Source organism: Gnatocerus cornutus, chromosome 5, assembly GCF_029298725.1.
Source record: "Gnatocerus cornutus isolate USDA-ARS CGAHR chromosome 5, icGnaCorn1.1, whole genome shotgun sequence".
In the NCBI taxonomy this organism is placed as follows: domain Eukaryota; kingdom Metazoa; phylum Arthropoda; class Insecta; order Coleoptera; family Tenebrionidae; genus Gnatocerus; species Gnatocerus cornutus.
In genome coordinates this window covers 3446807-3466931 of record NC_142237.1, presented here as the reverse complement: position 1 = coordinate 3466931, position 20125 = coordinate 3446807, and the positions used below count along the sequence as shown (strand labels likewise).

Sequence of the window (20125 nt, the reverse complement as noted above, 5' to 3'; positions counted from 1 at the left end):
CAAATTTTAAATTAAATTTGAAAATCAAGTGGCAAGTCGTGGTTACAAAACCATTACCACTCGTGTAACACGAAAAGTCTTAGAATTGGAAAATTTAAATTTTTTATTAAAAAAAAGGTGCAAATTCGAAAAAATAGTATAAAGGACATGTTTTATAATGGCATAACGGCTCGTTTTGTACACCGGGAACTTGTGCACCAAATTGGCCATTATAAAACACGTTCTTTAGTATACTATTTTAACATCCTAGTTATATTCACTACGAAAACAAAGCTGCAAAATAGTGCATGACAGGCATTCCAGAGCCACCATTGATGCTAGAATATTTAGAAACACTCTGTATATTCTCAAAATTTTCTTAAACCTCTTTTTGGCCTCAAGAATTGTAAACGTCAAATTAACATTTTCGGAAACACTAGATTTACAAGCGCCTTGGACGTTTACACACGCCGTGCTGTAAAAATTGCCCAAATCGTCTGCTCTTCACATGCGTTTATAAATTAAAATCACTTTACCATAATGAAGATTGATCACCAAAGTGGAATCTACCTAAATTATTATCTCAATTAAGACAATATTTCTATTTTTAAAGTAATATTAAAACGTTTTTTATACAGCGCCATCTTGTGTACTTTTTGTGCACCAACTACAAAATTGACAGAATTGACAGATGATAAAATTTACAAATGTCAGATGTGACAGTTCTCATGAATTTTGAAAAACCCAATTATTTAAATTGAAATTTTTCGGCCAAAAAGTTCAATACAACTCTTGTGCGTTAACCATTTTACAGCGCTCAATCATTAAAGCACTCCGGCTACGCCGTCGTGCTTCAAACTGATTTCGCGCTGTAAAATGTAAGTTACCACACGCGACTGTAAATAACTGTTACATTCTCTAGTGCGTTGTAAATTAACTAGTTTAGATCCCCTCTAATTTTTGAAAATTAGCTGGATTTTCTTTGGATTTGGACAATGCTCTAAATTTTCTAGATTTTCCTAGGATTTTATATTTATTTTCTATACATATATTGTGCACACATTCTCTTTGATTTTTTCGAAATCTTCTTAAGACTGTTTAGATTTTTCCTTAAAATTCTATTTAGATTCTTATTGAATTTATATTTTCCATCAATACATAACTGTGTACATTCTTTATAGAGCTTATAGATTTTCTTTGATATTGTTTGTTGTTTAGAACCTCCAGGTTTTTGGTCAGTTTACAGTTACAGATTTCTTAATTCTTCAATTTTTTGCATTTTTTTTAGAATCGTTAAGTTCACGTTAGATGTTAAATGTTAAATATTCCTAGCATATTTTTATTATTTTGTTTGAAACTTGATGTTATTAAACAAAAGTGTAAAGTTGAAGTTTCGCCCTTCCCAAATCGGCCTCGGCCTACTCGTTGAAACTCACCGTGTTTATTCGTTGAATTTGCTTTTATCGAAACAAGCTTATTGTTGGAATGTAACGACCCAAAACATACATTACTTCAGGTATCTTCACCCTTATAAGACCCACTTTTAGATAGATTCCCATTTAATACAGGGCTTTATCTCAAAGATGCGTTCAGCATGTCATCAACACGCATTTCCGCTTTGCCTTTAATATAAAGCGGTTTAACTGAATCCCTTTACTGCATAGTAATCCACTTATAAAACGACTTTCACCTAATCGCACACGATTTTAAACTAAACGAAAAATCGACAAATGAATTTAGTTGTTGCTGAAACTTACCTAAATACTGCAAGTGTACTCTGATTTGGTGCATTCTTCCTGTCTTCGGTTTACACAAAACGATGCTAGTTTTCCCATTGAAACCTAATTTTTGGAAAATGGTGTTGCAATCCTTGCCCTTGGGAGAAACTTTGCAGACACCAATTTTGTAACTAACAACTTCGATAGGTTCTTTACATTCTATTATTTCGCTGGAAACGTACAAGAGTGAATTTATATTTCAAGTTAAAGAAACCTTTATAACTCACTCTGGAAACTCTCCTTCCACCCTACAGACGTACTCTTTCTGCACAAGTCGGTTTCTGATTTGATGTTCCATTTGTCTGGCCTTCTTCGGCGACCTGCCAAACAACAGCAAACCGCTCGTTAACCTATCCAGCCTATGTATTGTCCTTAAATTCTTCAAGTTATATTCTTTGGCAAGTATAAAAACTACGGTGTTATGTCGATACCTTCCGCACGGATGAACCTAAAACCACAAAGAATCATCACTCAAGTTAGAAAAAGAATCTTTTGTTTAATTTTTTTACTAACGGCGCAAACCTACCTGGAAAATTAACATTAAGCAAAGCAGAATATGTCAGCATAGTGAATGCATAAAGAAGCTTCAAAGAGACTGTCGGAAGGACTAAGGAACAAAGTCAAAGGCCATGCAAATGTCTTTCTGTTATCTGTACTGAAGTTAGCCGGAAAAAGGAACGTTACATAGTAAAATACACATTCGCCTGCATTAACAGTGTTTGCTTGTTATATTTTCTTGTGCATAGAACAAAAGTTACTTTAAACGCCGTTCTTTCCAACAGATATTAAATTTATGGCATACAGAGTACAGAAAAAGCAATAAAACATCTCGGAAACTTCAATATTGGCGTGAATTTCTGAATATCTATCACTGGTCTGACCGCGGCCGCTCTGACAAATCCACAGCCAATAGCCACAATTTATTCGGAAAACTGTTTTTTGTGAGATCTATCTTTATAAAAGTTTTTCAATAACTTTTCACAATAGTTTCTTGTCCCTGGTGAAAGTGACAATCGATTGATGTGGACAAGGAAAATTCATTTAGAGCACGCAGACGTTTAACTTAATTTCCAGACAAATTATCAAGCTCCTTGACAATATCAGGGCCAGTCGATCTAAACTGGTTTGAAAGTATTTTTATATTGTACGTAGTTTAGTTACAATATTTATGGTTTACCGATGTTGTAACACCACAACCCGTAGAGAAAATTAGTTCGCTGCGCTCGCTGAAAATTGCCTACTAAGCTCTCAAATGGTGGGATCAATCTAAGTGAATCGATACAGATAAGGCTTAGTCTGAATTAGCTCGGTGTGTTTGTTAAAACTGGCGGCAACAACCTTCAGCAAAGGCGATTGCAACCCCTGAGACTTAATTTTTTAATTCGGACTAAAACCGCACTAAATTTTTGCCTTCATAAAATGAGAAATCTGAACCAACTGTTAAAACTGATAATTGAAATTTCGTCATAGAGACTAACTTTATAATGGACTTTAACTAGCTATAAAAGCTCCTCAACTGACCTATTATTTGTAAAATTAAGTTACTACAAACTGTGTATTAAATTTTTATGAAAGCAATGAATGATATAAAATCACTCTACATAAAGTAACTGGGAAGTACAGATCATTAAGTCCTGATATTGAAAAAGAGCGTCATGTAAGTATCGCGTGTTCAATTAAAAAGTCTTCATGTTCACTGTTTATTCAAAGAAAATTTATTGGATCAATTCTTGGTGTTGACAAAAATTATCAAAATTACAATTTATTCCCAAACACCAAACTTTGTCAAAAAATGCTGACGCGCGTTTCGATAGCAATGCTATCATCATCAGAGCGATGATTAAACTAAAAACTAACAAATAAATTCGTCCTTATATACTAAAAACTTGTCGACGCGCACCCTTTGGCACAGGTAGAAGGGAGTAGAGGGAGGACGAGAGGATGGGGCCGTTGTCTGAGTTCATTATTACATTTTTGTTCCTAAATATTTCTAGACTTTCATAAATGTCTAGAAATTTACAATTATTTAAATTTTAATTAAACGAAGACGATTTTCATCAATGTGGTGGTCATTGTCAAAAACATGTTGGGCAACGCTTGATTTTTCAAACCTTCCAAATTTGAGATGAGCTTGATGCTCTTTGAACCTTTTTAAAATTGACCTTGTTTGCCCAATATATTTCTGATCACAATCTTTACATTTAATTTCATAAATCCCCGACTTTTCTGTTGTTCCTACTCGGTCTTTAGGCTTACCTAGAAGACTTTGGAGGCTTGGACCCGAAGTAAAAACTACTTTGAGATCCAAACCCTGGAAAATTCTTTCAAGTCCCTTTGTCACTGAAGGTGAGTAAGGGATGGTGACAAAAGAAGTCTTTTCAGGTGTTTTCTGAAACATAGAACATTAATTGACCAATGGCAGCATCTTTTATTAATTTTAATTCCTTTGTGAATCTAAATTTGTTTAATGAAAAATTCAAAAGCCTGTAAATAAGAAAATTTAGACTTGCCATCTTATGTTGAGGACAATGATGGGAGTCTGCAGTGATGTAGCGAAGAGTACTGGTTTCCTTCCTATAAACATCGAACTCTAATCTGTTCTTATTTTTAATTACAATTGTGTCTAGAAATAGAAGCTTTCCGTCTCTCTAAATTTTATCGTTGGATAACGGTTATTTATTTTGATTAAAAAGTCATGAATATTTGACTTGTTTGTATCAAAAATGGCAAAAATGTCGTCCACATACCTAACCCAGATTTTTGGAAAATATTCAAGCTCAGATTCAAGTTCCTTTTCAAAGCGGCTCATGAAAAGGTCAGCAATGAACGGAGACAATGAATTACCCATTGCCGTGCCTTCATGCTGGAAAAAGAAATTCTCGGAAAATTGAAAAATGTTTTGCTTCATGCAAAGGTCTGTGAGTTGAACATATTCCTTGACAATCTCCAGGTTGAAATTGTTTTCAACTAGTAGTTCTTCCAACCAGAGAAGTGTTTGTGGAACTGGGACACTAGGAAATAGAGAACTTACATCGAATGAAACTAATACTTTACCCTCTTGCAGCTGTTCGTTTTTGATTTTATTCATAAATTCAAGAGAATTTTTGACTGCAAGGCTAGGCTGCTTTTTGGTTAAATTATTAAATTCATTTGTCAACCATTTTGAAATTTGTGAAGTCGCTGCATTAATGGCCGAAACAATTGGTCGCACTGACTTCCCCGGTTTATGAATTTTTGGCAAACAATACAATTTTGGAACAACCAGATTGAAAATGTTTAATCTAAACCTGAGGGGTGATAAGGTTGTTACATTTTTTCAAAGTGTTAGTGACTTATCTGATCATTTTGGGCAATGGATTTTTCTTTAGTGACTGGTAGGGACCATTAATGACTAGGTTGTTCACCCTTTCATAATAATCCTTTTTGTCTAAAATAACCTTTATTAGCCTTAACATAAAAACAATCTTTCTGTCTCAAGGATTTGATGATTTGGAGGTTTGAATTCTGGACTCTACACTTTGACTGGGTTTAATTACGAGAAATTTTGTCTGCACGCCTCTCTGACAAAATGTTTAGTCGGTTCATTAAACCGGTGGATAGATAATTCTATTCCTCGAAATTTGATCTAGCAGGTGGCAAACCAAATTTCAAACCCTTGTTCAGCAAATTGATTTCATTTTCATTAAATACTTGAGATGAATGATTTTCAACAATATCAATGGCCTTCATAAGAAAACTTTTTCTTGAAATTTGTGTTTTGAGGTTTTGAAGTTTTTTCTTATGAGAGAAGATCTTCTTTTTTAGTTTACAATCACTTGAAATGAATATTTTCCTTTGAAAGTCAGACCAGTGTTGAAATTCTAAATTATTGAGACCTAATGTTAGTTTTTTCCAAAGTTCGTAAAATCTGGATTAGGTATGTGGACGACATTTTTGCCATTTTTGATACAAACAAGTCAAATTTTCTTGTTTACAGGCTTTTGAATTTTCCATTAAACAAATTTAGATTCACAAAGGAATTAAAATTAATAAAAGATGCTGCCATTGGTCAATGAATGTTCTACTTTTCAGAAAACACCTGAGAAGACTTCTTTTGTCACCATCCCTTACTCACCTTCAGTGACAAAGGGACTGGAAAGAATTTTCCAGGGTTTGGATCTCAAAGTAGTTTTTACTTCGGGTCCAAGCCTCCAAAGTCTTCAGGTAATCCTAAAGACCGAGTAGAAACAACAGAAAAGTCGGGGATTTATGAAATGAAATGTAAAGATTGTGATCAGAAATATATTGGGCAAACAAGAAGGTCAATTTTAAAAAGGTTGAAAGAGCATCAAGCTCATCTCAAATTTGGAAGGTTTGAAAAATCAAGCGTTGCCCAACATGTTTTTGACAATGACACCACATTGATGAAAGTTGTCCTCGTTTAATTAAAAATGTAAATAATTGTAAATTTCTAGACATTTATGAAAGTCTAGAAATATTTAGGAACAAAAATGTAATAATGAACTCAGACAACGGCCCCATCCCCTCCTCCTCCCTCTACTCCCGTCTAAATGTTTCTAGCATCAAACGTGGCTATGGAATTCCTGTCGTATACTATTTTGCCGCTTTGTTTACATAGTGAATATAACTATCTTGAAAATTATTTATAATGTTACTTACTTCAATGACGTTTTGGTTATGGTTTTGTGCCCAAGTTTTTAATTTTCAGGTTTTAAACCACAACTGGAATAGTTTATTTCTCAAAACTTACTTTGCTTCATGTTTGAGGTTAACTGCAAATGTCAGTTGACAAATCGAAACTCACATTTGTAATGAGCGGCAAATTTCCTTGACATTTCATAGCCACCCTTGATGCTAGAAACATTTATAAACACCTTGTATATAAGGACGAATTTATTTGTTAGTTTTTAGTTTAATCATCGCTGATGATGAAAGCATTGCTATCGAAACGCGCGTCAGCACTTTTTGACAAAATTTGGTGTTTGGGAATAAATTGTAATTTTAATAATCACTGTTTATTGTCCAAACAAAAAAACCAGAAGTTTAAGTTTTATAATGTACTCCTATTTGAAAAAGCATCTTTAGGACAGTTAATTGAACATCCAACGTGTGGAATAAAAACTACCTCTGAGTAGAATGTGTAATTTGAAATCTGTTGGTAGCTCTGCGCGTCTCTTTGACAGCGCTACCACCCAATTTCAACTTCCAAAGGTCGCTTCATTTGGTGTAAATGACAATATTCCTACAAAGCAGCATAGATGTATGTTCGCAGTGCAGTTACAGCGATTAGAGCGCTAAAGGGTTAAATAAATTTTAGCATCGTAAACGATCAAATCTAATTGAATTTCCATGACCAACGAACGATTGGACATGTCATGCTATATTAAACCATGTTCACACCATCCCCTTTTAAAAATTCATCCATCAAAATACAAAGCAAAAATGATGTGTTAATCCTTGTGACCAGTATTTTTTGGCATTGATCTACTTTGAAGTAATGACCGGAGCACACTGTACTCACCGGTAACGAACACGGTTTATCCAAAACTACTAAGTCCTCGTCAACATGAATTAGCTTGATTGGGTTTGCTAACACAGGGGTCTCATGTCTGTAATGAACCAATAACATCAGACTTTCATGTGGCACACCTGTGTCTCTCTCAGTATTTGTTCTGTATCGAATAGGCCCGTGCACATGAAAAGATTTCATCTACAAAATTGATCTCTGTTGAAAAAGAGACGTGCTGATGTTTGTTTTGGTCTATTATTTTGTCAGGTTAGCTTGACGGCGTGGTGGTGCTTTGTTAGAAGACTGAATACTGGCACAAGTTACAATGTCGGTGTTAAAATACTGTTTTCCCTATTCACAGTTTCGCTCGCAATTTCAACACGAGATAATAAAAAAAAAATGCTCGACATGCCACATTGAAATTATTTACATCCATATCATTAAATGCGCAGTCAAAAGGGAATGAGAGGTAAAATGAGATACTTCATTCCAGTACCTATTAACTTGTCAACCCCTTTAAAGTAATTGTCCGCATAAGTTACAAGGAAAATATAGCGCAAGACTCGTATGCCACTAATATGGTTGTTTCATACAAAGAGACGATATTTACGAATAGCTTCAAGCACGATATTAGTTACAATGTCAAAACTCCATCTCGGGATTCTCCACAAAATGTACCCTCAGATCTTTAATCAAGTTACGAGATTTTGAGTTTCAAATGTAAAATAATGAGAACATGAGTAGTTTAAATAGGGCGTTTTTTAAGAATAGCTATTTGTGTACCAAGGCAAAAAAGTGTTTCTTTTTTAGCCGAGCCATTTTTTAATGGCCGAGACGATAGCCGAGGGCAAAATGGCACTTTTTGGTCGTGATACACAAAAGATTTTTTAGACGACATCAATAAATTTACAAGTTAATAAATTTTCATTTATGATTTATTGATTTAATCATTTATAACAACTCTATGGCGCCACCATAGATCGGCTAAAAATGTTTGCGGCCAGAAAAGACTTACTTTTAGGCCGCTTTTGAGGCCTACAAATTCTATTTTCGGTTTAAGTCGCCTAAAAAAGGTATTACATTTTGCATATTTGTTTTCTAAAATTATTAGAATTTTTTAGCTCAATACCTTCAAAACCATTGCGTTCTCACAAAAACTGCCTGAAAAGTTTCGTTAATATAGAAGAACAAGTGAAATTCGTACAATTAAGCGAGGAACCTTTTGTTCATATTATGTATAATTACACTGGTCAACAGTGGTTTTGTTGCCCTTGATGTAAGAGTGGTTTCGAATACTTCTACGCTAACTATTCACGAAACTATGGATGGTTTTGGAAGATTGGCTCTGGTTTTTTTATAATCTTGAATTTTATATTTTTATTAAAAAATCAGTTAAAAAATAAGAATAATAATAAGTATATTTTTAAATATCATTTTTTTATTGAAAATTATTACTAATTGTTTTAATTTAGCGTTTAATTAACACAAACATAAAAGTTGAGAACTAGAAAAAATTATAAAACTAATGTTAACCTTCAGTAAAGCGTCTTTTATAAGCATTTCTTTTATATATTTTTTTTGGACAATCTCTTTGTAAAGACCAGCAGTAATCTGCCATCATATGACGGTCCCATCTGCCCTGATACCTCTCTTCTATCACTTTTAGATCCTGGTGACTATGGAGAAAGTGCAACTTTATGCTTATACTTGCTCCTAAATTCTTGAAGCTTTCCAACATTTTTTGTACAATTTCTTCATAATTTGGTGCTTTATAGTTACCAAGAAATGTTTTTACCACCGACACAAAACTTCTCCAGGCTTCACCTTCAGATTCAGTCATCACTCCTACAAAGTTTGTATCTTTCATTAAAGTCCGAATTTGAGGGCCATCGAATACTCCAGCGTTTAACTTTTCCATACTAGGCTTGGGAAATGTCTTACAAATGTATTTAAAGCATTCCCCTTCCTTGTCCAATGCTTTGACGAATTGTTTCATTATACCTAACTTGATATGTAGTGGCGGAAGTATGATCTTTTCTCTACTTATCAATGGCTTATTTATTATATTGGCTTTACCGACAATTAAGGATTCTCTAGAGGGCCACACATCTTGTTCCCAGTGAACTAGCTTTGCTCTACTATCCCACAGACAAATAAAGCATGGGTATTTTGTGTATCCACTTTGCTGACCTAGTAAAAAGTTAACCATTTTTAAATCAACACAAACTGGCCATTGATGTTCATTGTAATTAATATTTTGTAGAACTAATTCAATATTTTGATATTCTTCTTTGAGTTTTGTTGAGTGGGCAATTGGTATTGATGCAAATTGATTTCCATTATGTAGTAAAACACATTTTAAACTCTTTTTGCAGCTATCAATGAAGAGCCGCCAGTCACTAGATTTGTATTCCTTTAAACCCATATGTAGAAGGAGCTTTGGGATATTATTACAGTAGACAAGTTTTTCATTTTCATTAAAAAATGGCAATATCTCACTTTCCCGCGTTCTATATGCTGTAATTGTGACATCTGGTTCCAATAAGTTCTTTTCTTTCAGCCTTGAAGCCAACAGTTCCGATGCTTGTTTCGATAAATTTAGATCACGTATTAAATCGCTGAGCTCATTTTGAGAAAACAACTGTGGTGCAGAGGTTCCACCTTCATATTCACTTCCACTTGTGGATTGTACTGAATGCTGTGAATTTGGCAACACCATAGTTTCTGAGGGCATACAAACTTCTTTTGAAGCATAAATAGGCCGAGGATGATCTTCATTGTGCAAGACAGGACATCTTGTTGACTGTAAATTTGGATATTGCCACTTTTTATTTCGATTGAAACCTTTAATGTCTACTACGCAAAAGTAGCAATCATCGAAATGATTTTTGGGCTCCATCCAGATCATAGGGATGCCAAAATCTAACCCGTTGCGTTCTCCTTTCTTCCACAAACGTAAGGATTCAACACAAGATTTACAAACCTTATGAGGAACCCATGATTTATCCAATTTTTCAACATGTAGTCCAAAATAGTCAGTATAAACTTCCTTGACAAAGTCAGTGATATTTCGTATCTGTTTTGTTCTCATATAAACACCACAAATATAACAAAATAAATTAGCACTATATTTGCATTTTCTTTGCGATGAACTCATATTTCTAAACCAAAAAAGTATATTAAAATCAAAATTCAACAAATAAAACAAAGCATTAACCCCGCATTAAGAAGCAACTTACCCGAAAGCGCGTCGTGCGACCTCCAACGTTGTCAAATTACCGAGTTTTTGGAAAGGGAGGGTGGTAGTTCGTCATGTGACGTAACTATGCGCTAAATCAATGCGTAGAAAGTGATTTTTAACAAGATAACTAACCATTTAAAATTAAAGTCGAAAATTATTAAAAATATAAAATTCGCCAAAATCATAAAAATCTGAGCCAATTCACTACTTTCATAAATATATTCGAAAACTATGGTCTTGAAGACATTGAAATCCGCAGAAACATCTAGGGCAACAAAAAAAATTGTATTTTTGTTGGCCTGTGTTATTTTTAAATAATAGAGAAATATGTTTTCTCTGTTTATTGTGGTGTTCATACAAACAATCCAGTGGCGAAAGGGTGAAATTGGAGTGCATTTAGCTGCTTCAGTGGCGTGCGGTCTCTGTCATGCCGGCTTTATAATAGTTTCATATCAGCGCAACAGGATAGTCCAAACCTGTTTTAATTTTGGACGCCGCATCTTTGCCATCGAGAAATATTTGGTTTGCTGTAATAAAATGGTAGCTAATTTAAAGTGAGCGAATTGATGTGAAACATAAAACATCCGATGAAATATTACCAAGAATTACATATTTTACAGTGGACTTCATTCCTGAACAGTACAGTACATTACTTCCCCCCAAGCATCGCATCTTCTAATAATTTGTAGCTATCAGTTCAGTAGATTTGCTTTCTATTAAAATTAAATCGAAATTTGAAAGAAATCGTCTTTAGGATGGTTTTTGTAGTAATCAATTAGTTCTATTGGATTTCAGCTCGAAAAAAAAACTGGTACTTTTTGTAATTTAGTCTTGGGGATATTTTCATTTCCTGTGCTCGTTAGTTTTTGTTGAAGTGGAAGATTTATGCAAAATTTAATATAATAAACACTGGGCTTCATGCATCCTCTGCAGTTGCTGCTCTATTATTGCTTTCGTGGGAGGATTTTCCTAGTAAAATATCCTTAAATATCTCTCCCGTGAACAACAACGGTGTTTAGAGAAATTCAAAGTGATAATGATCGGGACAAGAATGAAGCTGTTTGCTAGTGTAAACACTAAAAAATAGTACCATAAAACTTGTATCAAAAAAAGTAGCTTGAAAGTTTGTATTGACCTCTGAGTCAAATTTTGGTAGCAGAAGAGATTTAAGACAGTACATAGATGCCTTGGAGGATGATATATCCTCTGATATATCGGATTTACCCACTGTAACAAATCTGATGGAGTCTCAATAGTTAAGCAGCACATCTTTGGCAACACGTACGGATTTATTCATGTATACTGGGTGATTTTTAAATAGGAGCGGAAAAAAAATCACAGCTTCTAGGAAATACGTGGAAGACGTTTTCGATGATTTTTATTAATTTTAAGGAAAATGTAAAAATTCCAAAATCCCGACCTTACTCATAACGCAGAGCATTTTGTTCGTTACTAATGTACCTATGCATAGTAATCTTAGTAATCATTGACGTAGCATGAAAATTGGAGTCAATTTCTTTTTCTTGAAACTGAGACAGTATTTTAAAAAACGAAACCTCCCAAATTCCTTCATTTACAATAAGCTGCAATGGATTTTTTCCGCCTCTTTTTCAAAAACACCCTGTATACCATGAAACATTTTGGAATCCTGAGTTGTACTATTAGTTTTTAATCTTAAAAATGTCTTATTTATGCACGGCAAAGCAACACCCCACCTTGCCAGACTATTCAGTACGTACCGGGTGATTTACCGATTGCTAAAAACATAGAAAAATGGCATGAGAATTTTAATATAATTTTGCATTTCGAACTCCAAATAATATCCAATTGAGGTTGAATTATGCTGTAACACATTCAAAATATCCGAAATTGCCCTAGTGCATGAAAAGTACCATTAGTAAACTTGACCTTAAATTTGCTTTTTTACAAACCATATTTCCAGTTTATGAGTTAGAATGAAGGCAAAGCGAGAACTCATTAAAATCCCTGCAATTTTTAATTACACAGTCGAACAATTTTAGAAAAAATTCTTGTTACAAGCATTCGGAAAATGGTTTCTAAAAGGTAATTTTTTGCTGAAAAACTATCTAAAAGTCATTATGTCTACGTCGTCAAAAAAAGTTATTAAATTTTTTTATTGTCTTCCTACAAACAAATTATAAGAAATATAGTATGTTCTATTTTTTACACATAAAAACGCCAACAGGCACTTAAACAAATGTTTATTTTGATAAATGGTTAACTACCTCTTAAATATTGTCTGTATTTCGAGCTCAAATTCACATTGCCGATTTTGAAAGAATTCCGCGCGACGTAGGCAATGTGAATTTTTGCGCTCTTATTAATGCACAATAGTTATTTTTTAAAATTGCTGTACAAATGTGTTGAAAATATCTCAGTTGTCATTTAAGATTCAATTCAAATTCTGTTTAAAATTTGTGGGAAAAATGCTGTTTTATCAAGTTAGTTTCCAAATTCACAACGTTTACACTAAACTATCAACATCTTATGTCACAAATGTCAACTATCCTTTTGTTTGCTTTAGATTATAGCAAAAGTCTTACTTTGTAAAATTGACGCTTTTTCGTTATTCATGATTAACGATTTCTAGTATCCAATAAGTAAAACACGTCCGCGTTAATCAAAATTGACCTCCATACGAATGAAGGGACTTCTGAAAATTTGATGTAAACGTAGTTTGCAATTATTGTTATTCGTGGTTTTGAAAACTAACTTGATAAAACAGCGTTTTTTCCTAAAATTTTAAACACAATTTGTATATGATCAAAAATAAAAATAGATATTTTTATCACAGTTATGTTGAAAAGAATTCGAGTATTCCCGCAAAAATTCAAAAAATCTTTAAAAATTACACCTCTTAGGCGTCGCGATGTTAAACAAAAATAGTGATGAAAAGCAAATTTTTGCGACAGATTGTGGAGCTTGATCAACCATCAGCTTTATGCAAAATTATAAAATTTTATCTTTGAAATTAGAGACGATTTATATCAGGAGGGCAATAAAAAATTAAATATTTTTTTTGACGACGTGGACATACGGGTGTTATGAAAATGAGTACACAAAATTAAACTGGTAAGAGAACTCACCATATGCAACAACTTTTCTTAATAAAAAAAATTACAAAATGCTTTCGTTTTCGAATTAAAAATCAATGAAAATTTGCTGTGAAAAGCGTTACCCGCCTATGCATTAAGGATACTAACCTTCGTCTATGCGACAAAAACCATTGCTTTATAAAAACGAGTAGTTACATCAGGTTTATACTTTGTCGCTCATTTGTTCGTAGGAAAAAAAACAGCAGTAAAATCACGAAAACCCAATTGAACAATTTGTTTATAAAAATTGTTCAAAATGCCGTTCTTCACTGTTAATGCATGCCTGAATTCTCCGGGCCATTGAAGTTGGTGTTCTCACAATTATCGTTGGGTTTTAGGGAATTGTTTCAGCCCCAGTATTCACACGTTCACTTAATTTCTCCACTGAATTCACGGGGTTCGCGTACACCAACTCTTTCATATGTAACCACAAGAAAAAATCGCAGAGATTTAAGTCTGGCGAACGAGGGGGCCACAACGCTGGTTCATTTCTACTTATCCACTTGTTTTCAAAGTGCACATTTAGCCATTGGGACACGAGTACTGTACAGACGCTTTACCCCGACCTTCCCCATAGAGAAGCATCATATCCGTGTATTCCATGTTGGTATAAACCATTTTGTACCACATTTTACACTTTAAGAACGATCTGATAACTTTGACACTGTGAAAATTCACAACAAACTGAGCGTTTTTAATTAAATTACAGCTGATCAGTCGTTTTTATGACCAAAAATTGTGATAAGGTTTAAGTCAAAAAACCTCCTCGTTGCAGAAATGAAAGTGAATTTGTTTAGAGGTATCGAACGGTTGGCCAAATTAAGGGCGGAAAAAAGTGAAAATTATAATGCGTTTACGGAAAAAATTATCTAGAAAAGTTGTAGATCTTGATACGTTCTAACCGGTTAAATTTTGTGTATTTAATTTCATAACCTGTTATGATTTTTTTGAATACAATTTTTGTAAATTCCCAAAATGTTTTACTTTATGTTAAACTGAATAGTTCAAATTAATTTAGAATGGTCATTAATAAAGTGTTTTACAAGTGAACTGATAACGCAGAGTTTTTTATGCTTTTTTGATCTTTAATTTTATAGCAGTTCAATGGTAGGTGGGCGACTCGTCAAAATGTAGGGGGGAAAAATTAGTTTAAAAACATGCAATTTCAAAAAAAAATTATTAAGAAAAGTTGTTGCAAATGGTGAGTTCTTTTACCAGTTTAACTATGTGTACTCGTTTGAACGTAAAATTATTGCACAGAAATCGTTAATTTTGGCAGTAAATTTGTATCCCTTAATCCATCATACCTCGAAAAATTGACGTCATGGATTTTTGTTAACATTTTTTCAGTAATCTATGGCTTTGTCCAATGATACAGAATTACGGTGGTTCTATCCTTACCTCAGTTGAACATTCCTGGGAAAAAATAAGAAGTCACCTTAACCGATTTTACCACCGAGAGTTAATTTGTTAATGAGCTTACCAACGATTTAACAAAATCTGGATCCACAAAGTGGTTACAAATTTAGCTTCTGATATCAGAGCGTTGTCACGCAGAATTAGAGGCAAAAGATAAAAAAGTTCCACTGACTGAACCCAAAGTTGTACATTAATAAAATTAAAGTGTTGTTTTGTTTTGTTTTTGATTTAGAATGTTATAGTTTTTATTGATTTTTTAAATAAAGGTATTAAATTACAAGTATACAAGTGTACAATGCACAGTGGAAACATGACAGAAAACGCAGCTTATTGTTATTAGCGAACGTTGAAAAACTATTTTTCATTAGCGTAAAATATTAGATTTCAGTTGCTATTTTCTGTAAAATACACAACTTTGTCACGACAATTGCGTTTCCATTTGCATGCAACTAGAGGCAAAGCAAACACAATATATTAATCAACTTGGAGACAAACAAACAGAAACTTTGTGTTTTTTTAATAATAATAATCGTTGTATGACATTCAAATATTTTCTGGATCAAACTTAGAGTAGCCATATATTAATACACTGGACATTGTCCTTATTAATATTCATAATAAAACACTCTCCATTTTACTCAAGACCATTTCTCACCAGGAAACTAAAATTTGTCATTTACTTTGACGTTTCGGTTTCATTTAATGTTGCCAACTGCAGGCAAAAGTTATGGGTTGTAATTATTATCTATAAAATTAACTGAGACGAAATTTTAGTAATTTTTAAAGACGATTAATAACACAAATTTGAACTTCAAAACTTCTATACCCGGAGATCTGAGTGTCTGGCCAGACAATTTCATCACGTCTGGAATTTTTGAAATAAATTTTGTAATAATAAAAAATTACTATAATTATAACTTTTTTCATTCTACATTGTTAATAAAAACTGTTTTGGGGTTGCTTTTGGGCTAGATTTTAGTACACCGTTCCGTAAGTTAAGGCACAATCGACTCAGTCATTTTCAAAGTGGCATTTAAAAAATTATTGACAATTCACGCGAACTTAAAACATGGGACTACAAATAAATTGATGCTGTATTATTCTGCAAATCTAACCGATTTACCATTCCAAAAAAAGTATTTAGACTGAAAGGCATTGGCCCAGTAAGGCTATACCAACGGGGCAAATTCACACGATGACATCAGTCATCGTCGAGTGTTTCTTTTACACGAATAAATGAAGATGTGCAGTCGTAGAAAAAATACAGTATAAAACTCGCATGAAATGTCCATTTTCCACTCGTATAAATGGTCGCATTCGCTTCTACTCGTTTCATGCTCGTTGTACAACATTTATACTATTTTCGCGAGTTCTGGGACACCTGTATCTAAAAAACTAGGCATGATAGGCATGATATAATTTTCCTGTTTTCAGTTTTAATTCCTTATGAAAGTCTTTTAAATTCAACAAAGTTACGCGTAATTTTAAGAGAATGTTATTAATAAAGATCAACGAATTTCAATATACACTGCCCATATAGGGCAGCAATACTTTTCTAATAATTGTTTAAAAATTTTAGAACATTTTCCTGAAATACGCACCGAGACGCTTTCGTTTAAAAATTCATCGATTCAAATAAAAGCAACACTTGAATTCCTTTTACAATAATACTGAAAGCATGAGTTTAGTTTTTTACACCTCTTTATAAAAGTAGAGGTTGTAAAGCATCGGTCGGTTTATTTTCACATGAATGTTAGCGAAAACTCTTGCTTTTATTGAACGCCAGTCGAACAAAATAATTTAGTTTAACAAGCCAGTACATCGGATTTAATATAATTGCTTATAATTCAGGTAGATTTCTAACAACATCTAGTGGAGACATTTCTCAAAATACGAGTAGTATGTAGATATTTTTCCACATAATAAAAAATATGACTTTTTTGTAGTACCGGAATTAACAATTATAATTAATCAATAATAAGCTTTAAACTTCAAACAAAAGAACAAACTTTAAATATAAACATTTTTTTTAGAAATTTGTTGTTTTGGATTTTATAAACTTTTAATCATTTTGTTTGACAAGTTCAAGAGAGGATGACTCGCTTATATCCAATATTGCCCACCCGATACAGATGTAAATCTTTCAGTTACCCAAGTCATAAAAACGTTTAAACACGAATGTGTTAGACGAAATAAACAATACTTATGCAAATTTCGATATTTTTGACACCATGCAAGAACTACCTATGCAAGTTGTTGGAAGAAAAATCAATACTGTTCTCTATCAGATAAAGGATTCATCAATAGGTCCTCTGCAAATGAATGAAACCGTTTGGACAAAAAAACACGCTATTAAGAGATTATAGTTAATAAGGCGCGTGCAATGTTAGAATTCGAGGTAGGTTTTCACTATCGTGCAGCTCGAGTTGATTGTAGACAGCAGCGACAGACAGTGACAATGGCAGTCTATTGGCCACTTACAGGGATAGAGGCAGGTTTGTTGACCACCACAATGTCCTCATCCATGTGTACAATGGTGATGGGTTGGCTAGTGACGGGCACTTCATGTCTGCAACATTACAGGCTCAGTACGTCTCATAGTACGGCAGGCTGTATTCAAACAAAATAAAAAAAGAAACAGGCAAACAAAGAGGTAAACTAGATACGTCTTCTCATCGGCGTGGTAAGTTAGTTGTTGTGGGTTAACAAAGGAAAATCCTCTAACAATAAAATCAGTTATTTTCACGACATGCATTCTAGAGCATCATATTCGCAAATATAAGATAAATTCAATAAAAATATATTTGCAAACACATGCAGCTGGCATAACTAGGTTCAAAGCGTTTGTTAAATAGCGTATTTTAGGGAAAATTAACTCAAACAACTGCAGGTATTAAACGTGCCATCACCAGTTCTGTACAAAGCTAATTGATGATTACATAATAACAATCGCAATCATAACGTATCGTCGTTAGGAATTAACTGTCCGGTTTTAGCGTCAATAATTCCAGATAATTTAACACTGGCGACATTGGGCATTCAATGGTTTATCGCTATTCGCGAAATAACTGATTTATTCTAGCGGATTATAACGAATATGGCATACAAAGTTTGAAACGAATTTCAAGACAAACGAAAATACATACCGGTGAACTACATTGGCGAGAAGATCGTTATGTTTTAGTTTGTAATCGGTGGGAACTTTATCATAATTAACTGTTAGTGTTCCTGCTTGGATGCATCTTTCGTACTCCTCGGCTGGATGCGCGCGGAATTCTCTGGCGAAGACGTCCAAGATCCTCTCACCGACCCATCGTCCTTTGGTGAAAGTTGTAAAAGTGAAATAGTATGGGTACACTTTTCGCAAGCCTGTAAAGAAAACCACACTATGTTAAATTAAAATTGAAGATAGTGTGAATTTATTTTATTTTATTACTCAAATTTCTTAGAAAAACTGTGCACGATTCAAAAAACTTGAATGTGATAGAAGCGAAAGATAAATAACCAGACACGAATTAAAGTTAAAAATAAAACAAACATTGACCGGTACGTAAGAAATATGAAAAATGGTGGATGCGCCGGGTTAGGATTTAATTAAATTCTGTCTGCTCAAGGACTACGTATATATTCTTCCCGAAAAATTATTATGACAAAATAAGTAAGCAAAAACGCTTAATTTATGCAGTACAAGCGACTTAAATATCCATTAAGCTACTGTTTTGTAACAATTTTTGTTTTTTTCGCTTAATTACCGTTACATTTCAGTCTACCGAATTATATCGGTACCTCAGAAGCATAAGGATCAATTTCCAATTTTTATGGAAAATGAGCTAAATAATGTTTTTTATTACTCTTTACATCTTCTTTAAGACAGAGAAAAATAATCCCCAACAGATGAAAAACAAACGATTTTAGGTTTCTCTAAGGAACTAAGTAAAAAACCAACTCCTTACAGGTCTACATTTCGAGGTGATTTTGTTACTCAACCGATCCAAACTTACTCAAATTGATGATAAACGCAAGTATATTATTTGGGGATAGTAAAGAAAAAAATCCGTGTATTGGAACTTCCATTAAAATTTTCGTTGTAGGACCAAAAAAAAGCCACCAATTTTTTTTAAGAACCAGGAATTTCTTTATTTTTTATGCGATTTTAACGACATTTGTGGAGTTTATCACTCTCGACTGCCTTATTAAATGTCGATTTAGAAAAATTTAGACCGAAAAAGAGAATTTTTAGAAATTTCGAGGAGCAAAGAAAAAATTTTGTTTTTTGACCAAAAAAAGGTGACTAAAGATTTGACCTGTAAGTTCTTGATTTTTAATGCCACTATCACCAAATTTGTGGAGTCTTAACTGTCTTATTAAGAGTACTGATTTAGAATAATTTAAACCAAAAAGAAAAATATTTAGAAATTTTTATTTGGTCAACTGTGAAAATGTCAATTTTTTTCAACACTGTAATTTAGTTATTTTTAGTGTGACAGGAACGAAATTTAAGCATGATGTTTCTTTTGTTTGTTTTAATAATATCACTAATTTGCAAATATTTAGATCAAAAAGTCGAATTTTTAGAAATTCTCGTTTCAAGACCAAAAAAATGCCACCAATTTCTTTTAAGATCCTGTAAGTTCTTTATTTTTTATGCGATTTAAGCAACATTTGTAGAGTTTATCACTCTCGACTGCCTTATTAAGAGTGTCGATTTAGAAAAATTTAGACCGAAAAAGAAAATTTTTAGAAATTTTGATTTCGAGGAGCAAAGAAAAAATTTTGTTTTTTGATCAAAAAAATGTGACTTAAAATTTGACCTCTAAGTTCTTCATTTTTAATGCCACTTTAACTAAATTAGTGGAGTTTATAAGTCTTGACTGTCTTATTAAGAGTACCGATTTAGAATAATTTAAACCAAAAAGAAAAATATTTAGAAATTTTTATTTGGTCAACTATGAAAATGTCAATTTTTTTCAAAACTGTAATTTCGTTATTTTTAGTGCGACAGGAACGAAATTTATGCATGTTGTTTCTTTTGTTTTTTTAGATTAAATTTAGATCAAAAAGTCGAATTTTTAGAAATTTTCGT

The 20125-nt window shown here is 33.2% G+C and overlaps 1 protein-coding gene across 5 annotated transcripts in view; it reads right to left on the bottom strand.

Moving 5' to 3' along the window:
* Positions 1-20125, bottom strand: part of LOC148173736 (pseudouridylate synthase RPUSD2-like) — a 296122-nt gene that overhangs the window by 8402 nt on the left and 267595 nt on the right. For 4 of the 5 annotated variants that reach the window (XM_088035908.1, XM_088035906.1, XM_088035909.1 and 1 more), the window contains 4 exons: positions 18189-18411; positions 17524-17611; positions 1985-2205; positions 1737-1927 (listed from right to left, as the gene is read on the bottom strand). In XM_088035908.1, coding sequence (XP_087892034.1) covers positions 1737-1927; positions 1985-2205; positions 17524-17611; positions 18189-18411 — 723 coding nt within the window. Of the gene's footprint in view, positions 1-1736; positions 1928-1984; positions 2206-7278; positions 7367-17523; positions 17612-18188; positions 18412-20125 lie in introns of all 5 variants that reach the window. The other variant, XM_088035907.1, reaches the window with a different exon arrangement.